Source organism: Pteropus vampyrus, unplaced genomic scaffold (assembly GCF_000151845.1).
Source record: "Pteropus vampyrus isolate Shadow unplaced genomic scaffold, Pvam_2.0 Scaffold285, whole genome shotgun sequence".
In the NCBI taxonomy this organism is placed as follows: domain Eukaryota; kingdom Metazoa; phylum Chordata; class Mammalia; order Chiroptera; family Pteropodidae; genus Pteropus; species Pteropus vampyrus.
Window position 1 is genome coordinate 1,895,060 of NW_011889066.1, and position 8,459 is coordinate 1,903,518.

General features: G+C 47.3%; 1 protein-coding gene across 1 annotated transcript in view; it reads left to right on the forward strand.

The window, feature by feature from the left end:
- UROC1 (urocanate hydratase 1) overlaps nucleotides 1-4,825 on the forward strand; it is a 42,707-nt gene extending 37,882 nt beyond the window's left edge. Inside the window, 2 exon segments of the mRNA XM_011376094.2 lie at nucleotides 3,338-3,436; nucleotides 4,688-4,825. Coding sequence (XP_011374396.2) covers nucleotides 3,338-3,436; nucleotides 4,688-4,825 — 237 coding nt within the window.
- Nucleotides 4,826-8,459: the final 3,634 nt, after the last annotated feature.

Below are 8,459 nucleotides of genomic sequence, written 5' to 3' on the forward strand. Positions count from 1 at the left end.
TGCTGGATTTGCTGAGTGGGTTCTAGAGGTGAAGAGTGACTCTGAAAGGGGAGTAACTTGCCCAAGACCACAGAGCTGGTGGTGGAGCTGGGATCTGGACCCAGATCCATCACCTCCCAGGATCCACTCATCATTGCCCACAGGACAACAGAGGGCAAGAAGGGATAGGGCAGAGCAGTGGAGAGTCAGCAACACGAGGCTTTGAGGCAGGACACAGCAGGGTCAGAATTCAGGCAGGACACTGCTCACCTTAACTGCCTGCACTTGGGGCTCCTGTGAGAGGGAAGGCTCCTTGTAAATTCCCAAGTTGCTCCCACCCCCAAGGCTGCCTCCAGGCTCTGTGAATAGGGACATGTGCTGACAAGATGCAGACATCAATGCCTTGCATCCTGGCTGTGCTCGAGGGCTCTTTTAGGAAAGTGCCTCAAATTCATGTTGGAATCCATCAGACTCACAGGTACGTAATTTAATCTGTTAGATACTCCTACAAAGTTTACTGCAAAAATAAGCAGGAAAAAATCTGTCCCATGACCATTCCTGTTTCAAGAGGAGACCACGTCCAGCACCACCTTTATTTTTTTTCTTTGTTGTATGGAAATCCATGTTTCTAAATAGTAAGCTTACCCTGATATTTCTTGATTTACTTTTAGTTTAGTGAATTGTTTATTGGCTTCCTGTTTTGGAGAACTTACATATCCCCGACAATCAACATCAGTTGTGTGTCATTTTCTGCTCCCTCTGTTGCCTCTGTCTCCTTGGAGCCCCTCTTTCTGATTGCTTGCTTGGTGTCTGTCCTTGTGTTGGCTATCCAGCTGCCCTCTCTATCTGTCTGTCTCTCTGCTCTTTTAGAGAGGGAGCCTACAGGCAAGCTGCAGCCCTATCTGCTCAGGGACCTTTGGACTATGGGCTGCAGAGCAGGAGAGGTCACTAGTCAGTCTCTGGTCTTGGACTTGTTGGTTCTCCTGTCCTTGTAGGGAGGGTGCAGTCGGTTCTGGGAGCTAGGTGGGAAGGACAGGGCTTCACTGTTTGGTGTTGAGTGAGACCTTTTCCTTAATCTCTGTATTTCTATGTTTGCTCTCTCACCTTCCAACTTGCTTCCTGTTCTCACACCCAGATCCAGCCCCAGGGCCCATGTCTTTGAGGAATAAATGCATGTATTCAATCCACCCTCTTTATCCAGATACTGACATTTTCCCCCCTGAGAGCGCATCTCAAACTTGAATGTGCACAGGAATTTCCTGGGAGCTTGTTAAAATGGAGTTTCTGACGAGGCAGGTCTGGAATGGGGTAGATCAGCATTTCTAACCAGCTCCTATAATGCTGCTTCTGCTAGCCCGAGGACCACTCTGAGTAGCCAGGACATTGAGAGCTCCTGCCATCTGTGTACATAGGCCTCCTTCACCCTTCCCACCCCTCATGCAGTGGGGACCATCTTCATATGTACAGTTTTGTAGCAAAGTTAAGAGCATGGAATGTGAATTTGATCTGTCTGTATAAGTTAAGCTGTTGAGCTTTGTTTCTTGACAAAATGGTCATAATAATAGCAAATGCTTTGTAGGCTAGTGGTGAAGATTAAATGAGTTACTAATAGCTAAGACTTATATAGTGCATAACATGTGTGAGGTCTTCTAAGAAATTTGCATGTTAGCTTATCTAATTTTCACAACAGTCCCATCTAAGAAATAGGTACTACCCAGCAGAGATAAGTAACTTTGCCCAGGTGTCACAGTGAGCTGGGGTTGCAGGAGGCATGGCCCAAATGCATGTACCGACCCAAACTGAATCTCTTGTAAAGGAGCCAGAACAGGGCCTGGCACTTGGCATATCTCCTATAAATGTTAACCACTATCATGTGTATGCTATTTGTGATCTCAGGTTCAAAAATGGTGGGTGTTTTAAATTTTGATAGCTACTACCAAATTTTCTGCTATAAAAATTTCTGTTTGCATAACCTCATCAATATTAAATGTGATTACTCACTGAATGTTAACACAGGATTTACCAGGCTGGTGGGCAAGAAGTAATAAATTCTTGTTTTGATTTGAATTGCTCACTCCCTGGTTTTTGAGTTGTGTGCTTTTTCTTATAGATTTGCAGGCATTTTGATATTCTAGATAGTAAATGGATGTATTGGATAGATGTCGCTTTTCTTTGAACTTAGTTTAAAGCATCTGAGCTGGCTGGGTTCTCCAGGTGGCAGATGCTGAGGTAGGGCTGGGAGTATGCAAAAGCCCAGGTGCAGGCTGGCATCAACACCAGGCTGATGGCCAGGCAGGGGCAGCTTCTGTGCTCAGGGTGGGGAGCACTGATAGCTCTTGGGACAGAGGGTTACTCACTTTCTTGGTGGGAACTGACTGAAATTGTCAATAGGATCCAGACTGGGCAGAGAAGCAGGTAAGGCCAGACAGGTTTGAAGGATCTGAGACTAGAGAAACTGGAGGTACTTTCCAGGTGTGGGAAGGAGGAAGAGCAAATTCACTGGCAGTGGGTACTGAAAGGCCAGATGCTGTGGTCCCAGGGGTTTGTGTTTGTCAGGTGCTGACAAGATCCAAGGTATTTCTTGTGTGCGTAACTGAAGGGGATACGTGAAGTGTAGTGATACAAACTGAGGAGGAACTTTGGCCCTTGATATTGACATCAGGGGTGAGGACAGAAGTCCAAGAGTGCCAGGAAGGAGAGGGTTCTCACGGCTGATGGAGAAAAACCACAGGCCAAACTTATGGAAAGTGGAATAGCATTAACATACTCAAGTAGGATTCAAATGACATTTTTTTAAGAAACAAGCGACCACAAGAACATAATGAACTTGTGAGAGAAGGTAGTCAAAACAGTACTAAGAGTAATGCATTAATTAGAAAACAAGAAATGCTAAAAATAAAAGAACTTAGCCTTCAGATCAAGTAATCAGGACCTAAAATACACCTCCAAAACAAGCAAAAGAAAAAAATAAGGAAGATAAAGAACATAAAGAGAAAATCAGGATGAATGACAATTGAATTGAGCCATACAAGAGATCTCCAAGGAAGCACTCTGAGAACCGCAGGAGGAGATCATGTCATGTTCAGGTGGTCAGGCTTCAAGGAAGATGTAACACAGGAGTGGGTCCTGCAGGTAGACTCCGGGTCCATGGGTTAAAGCTCACAAGGCATGAGTGGGCAGCAAAGAACCATGAAGTTCCTGCATCCTGTCATGAGGGTGCAGCCTCTGTCTGCAGAGGTTGACCACAGTGCATCCTCAAACAACAGTTCCAGAATGTTCCAAAACTCACTTGTGTTTCTGCCTGCTCTGCACAGGGTTAGGACCCAGGAGTGACTTGAAAACTCTTGCTTCTTACAAGGGTGAGGTAATCAATGGGAGTTTTGGCCTCATGCTGGATGGGACCCAGGAGGCTGAGCAGAAGGCCAAGGTGATGCTCTGTTGGGACGTCTCCAATGGAGTAAGTCACCCCAAACCTCTTCCTTGCCTTCTCTATTGGTGGCTCTGCCCCTTCTGACTGCAGACCTGAGACAGAATTCTGCCCCTTTTACCCCAGAAATGGTCAGGAGCCCGTCCTGCTGTTTCTGCTCATTCGTGTCTTTCCTTATCAGCTGCCTGCATCTCTCCTGGGCTGTTTCCAGAGGCTCCTTTCATCTCCTGGCCTCTGGACTTCCCTTTCAGTCTAGGCTCTGTCCTCACAGGGGGCCCCTGGCATCCAACCTTGCCTTCTCAGTGAGAGCACCCCCACTGCTGGTGTGGAGAGGCCTTCTTTTAAAGCTTTATCTTTTACCATTTCTAAGGGGGCTCAGAGAGTGCAGGACCAAAGCTAGAACAGCCTCTGGCTGTGCAGCTGTGATCAGCCTTACTGTGATCCAGAGTGGGCTCTCAGTGTGTGTGTGTGTGTGTGTGTGTGTGTGTGTGTGTGTGTGTGTGTGTGTGTTGGCGGGCGGGGGCGGGGGGGCTCCATCCTTTCCAGGACTACATCATAGGCATCTAAGAAGGGAGAACAAAGGAGAAGTCAGGTGGTAATGGGGAAGGGTATGTGCAGCCATGAGCAAAATGGGGAGCTAAATGCCAGAGCCCACAGAGTTGGACATTGAGTGGCCCACAGGATGGACATGAGATTGGAGGTGGGGGGTAAGCCTGGAGGGCTTGACTACCTGGAAGTCCCCAGCAGAGGGAGATCATCATCCTGAAGGCAGCGAAGCAGTGAGAAGATGGACTGGGAGAGGTGTGGAGGGATGTGTAGACAGGGGTTGGCAAGAATAGCAGCAGAGAGTTTGGGGAGGTGCCATGACCATTGTTTAGGAAGCCCTAATGACAGAAATAGAGAGAAAGTGGACCAGAGAGAGATTTTTAAGGCAGAGTCAAGGTGGATGTGCATTCTATGAGGCCAGAGAGGAAGGGTGGTACCTGAGTGCCTGGCTTGTGCCCCTACATGGAATAGCGAGGCTGGGCAAAGGGATAACCAGGTTTAGATCAAAGAGAAAAGTAAATAGTAGTCTGGCCAAGAGAGGAGGAGGTCTAAGTCAAGAGTGGGGCCAGGACAGACACAAAGACTACTGGCCCCACTGATAGCATAGAGGGTCCCTGACGTGGAGGAGGACAGAATATTTGAGCCCGGCCCCAGTGTGTGTTCAAAATGCCTTGTTGGTAACCCAGTGATGTTAGCACCAACTGCTATACCACCCTCTCTGCACTCTACTGGCAGGTGGCCTGCCGTTGGTCTGGGAACTGGAAGGCCTACGAGATCATCTGCCAGACAATGCAGGAGAACAAGGGCTTGGTGGTGACACTCCCACATGAGGTCGCAGATGAGCACATGCTCCAGCAGGCCTTGTGGCCATGAGCAGGAGTCCAAGAGCTGGCTGTGGCCTTCTTGTCCTCCTTGGTCCCTGTCCTCACCCTCACAGCCATACCTGCCTTCCACTGCACACCTCTGTCTCCTGGGTCAGGAGCTCCAAATGCGTGCCCTCATTTGGCTTCATCATACCCTAGAAGGTGCCACTGCTGTCCTCAATTCCCAGATAAACCAGTTGAGGCCCAGAGAGATGGAACCATTTCTTCATGGCCATGCTGCTCCTCTAGGAACCTGAAATGGCAGTGAAAATCTTGTTTGGGGATATGGCTCAAGCTTAGACCCTGGAAGCTTTGGGGATGGGCATACTGTGAATACTGGCTGAGCTGGGTGTCAACCAAGTCCTTTCAAAACCTCTTGCCATTCCTTCTCCTACTAAGGAGGTGGGCTTTTTTATCAATCACTCTGCCTCCTGTCCACTTTCCAACCATCCAGGAAGCTCTCTTTCCATCTGCTAGCCCGTTTGTCTATGCAGGTACTTTCTGTACCTATGTGCCCTCAGCTCTGGGCACAAAGGAATGCTGACCAGGCCCTGGGCTTGGAGATGTCCAAGGAGGAAGACAGGAAAATAAAGGGTTAACCAGAGAGCTGTGGAAGGTGGCATGGGCAGGGTAGACATGGGATGGTAGAAAGGGGGAAGGCAGGGCTCTGCCCTAAAGGATAGTGATACTTTGTTGAGAAAAAAGGGAGAGGTCGGGTACTACCCATGGCTGATTGCTTATGACAGAAGTTCACTCAGGAGCCCTGTTTGGGACCAGAAGTCTTCCATGAGCCGTATGGGACCTGAGGCTGGATTCTGGCACACACCTCACCCCTGCCAGATCTCAGAGCCCAATCTCGATTAAGATGACTCAAGCAAAGTGGATTATGTGGCTATATTTTTCCAGGACCTCATTCTGAAGCAGGTGTTTCTCTTTTTAAGAAGTGACAATAGTTCTACTTTACTCTGCACCCAGTTATAAAAAGGAGCCAAGTGGAGAGATGAGTTCCCTGCCCTTTTTCCATCCTTTCTGCCCCACCAACTGATGTTGGGACCTGCTCCTTTTCCTGTAAATGTTCAGAGCCATGTAGGGAATCAGGCAATCACTGCCTGTGTAGCAGGCTCCCTTGGTGGCCTCACCACACTTGCTGGCTGTCCACACTAGGAGACCCTTCCCCTGCATGACCTCACCATGCAAAGCGGAACAGCTTTGACTATGTACATCATTCTCATTAGTTCCTGGCCTTAGTTCAGGACACAGCTAGACCCATAACAAACTTGAAAATGACTCATCCTAAACAAAAAATTGAGGTAGAAATTGAGGAATGGCTCTTTAAGGAACTACGGAAAACTTGACACCCTTCCCCCTCCATGTCTACAGAGAGGGGCCAGTCTAGCTGGATTCTGAGTTCTCATCATTTAACATTTTATGTTTCCTCACCAGTGGTCATCTCCCCTATTCCCATACTTACAAAACCCAATTTTGTCTGGGCAGCAATATCCTCAATAGAAATAGTTGATTTTCCAGGCTTCCTTGCAATTAGGAATAAGTGGCCACCTGGCCTAGTTCTGACCCACGAGATGAGGTGGAAGTCTGCCAGGCAGAACTTCTGGGAAAGCTGTTGTTTTTCTATTAAAAATGGACAGATGTGGCTGGATTGCTTTTTGCCTTTGCCCCTTCTTTATGCTAGAAGCTCAGGTGTGATGCTGGACGTACAGCAACCATGCTGTGACCATGAAGACCACAGAGGCACACAGAGGGTACACATGGAAAGGCAGAGGTGCCTGGGCTCTGGTAGTGTACAGAGCTGCTGTTCTAGCCCCAGCTTGGCCCGCTCTAGACTCCTTGGTCCTCACCCGTTAAAGCCATCCCAACATGGCTTTTGTTCCACACAGAGTACACAGCATCTAAACTGTCATATCTTCTGTCAACGTCTTCAAGGAAAGCACCCTTGTGCATATAGCTACATGAACATTCCCTGTTCCAAGAAGATATATTCAATTTTAAGACCAGGCCCTCCTGTCATCCTGTTTTCCACCCAGCATCTTCCCTTATTAAGGTTAGGCAGGGATCGATTGCCAGCTTTGGGCCAAGGTCTCAGGTGGCTTCTACCCATGTGCAAGGGCCTCAGACCCCTTTTGGTTCCATAGCAAACCATGCCAGTGAGCAGGCCACTTCACTGAGCCACAGCACGTCAGCCTGCTGCCGGCTGCCATCAGGGAGAAGGAACAACTGACATCCAGAATGGGGATATGACAGGCCTCAGTGGGAACCTGGGGCAGCTGACCACAGCCTCAGCAGTTGTGGAGTAGATGGAAAAGCATGGCTATTTAGCGTGCCAAGTTCAGTCTTATTTTTCAGAAAGGAGTGACAAGAGAAAAATTCTGAAATGTCCTAGATTAAATTACAGCTCGTGGAGAGTGGGAGAAAGAGAAAAGGGTAATTAACCAGTTAATAGCTGTGGGTCAACTAACAAAAGACTATTACATCCCTGAATGTATGTTGGAGCTTTGAATCAACTTCCAGGTGGCTATCTAAAAAGAAATGGACGGCCACCAGATGCCACCACATCTTGCTCATGCTTGAACTTTCTGGACTATTGCCCACAATCAATCAAAAGTAGTAAATATTTCTTCCTTATGAACTGTGCATCTATCTTAGAACTGTCCCTGCTTCACCTTTCCCCCCACCCCCACTAATCTAAAGCCAGGGTAAATTCTTTCAAAACAGCTGACATCTTTAAAAGAGCCCCATCAGATGGTGGACATGTTCATCTTCTCCATCTAGCCCTGCTGCTGATGATTTAGACTGCATGCCCATGACCTGATCCTTTTCCTGGCTAGCACTGTGGCTCAATAAACCCTTTCTTTCAGAAAAGCTTTCAGCAGCGAAGGTTTTTGTTTAACAGTGAAGATGCGTAGTCCACTTAGAAATGCTTTCATCAAAATGATTGAAATAGAAACCAATAGGCTGTGATAGGCTTGAGCTGCCTTGAAAATTCAAGGTTATGAATTCCTCAGGGCCTTTTCCTGGGCTGTCTCTGCTCCCTGGCAATCAGATATTTTTCTTGCTGGCCAGCACAGTTCAGTTCAGGAGGGCTTTGGCTGAATGATGCACTCTCTTGCCTTGGCTTTCCGGAGTAGGTTCCCACACTGGGATCTGGGATCTGGACCTGACCTACAATTGCATTTTGTTTGGCCTGCCCACTTTAAAAATTTTTTGACTTTGTCACCAATCTTTACAAATGGAAAGATTTAACTTAAAACTCCAGACTTTACATTTACTTAAAGAAATCAAGAGGTCAGACCACACTGTGCTCTCACTGCCTCAGTGACAGCAATCAGCTGGAGGCCCTTTAGAACTGTGCTTGTTTTGTCCAAATTTCCACAGTTTCTACCAACTCCTACTGTATTCCAATGGCAAGGCCAAGTGTGTTTGTTTATTCTCGGGGGTGAGCTGCTGATTTCTTACACATTTGTGTCTCCTGCATGTTCTCTGTTGGGACTTGAATCTGTGTCTGTATTAGAGTTCTCCAGAGAAACAGAACCAATAGAGGATATATCTATATATCTATACATATATAATATAGATGTATAGCTACTTATAGATAGATAGATAGATAGATAGATAGATAGATAGATAGA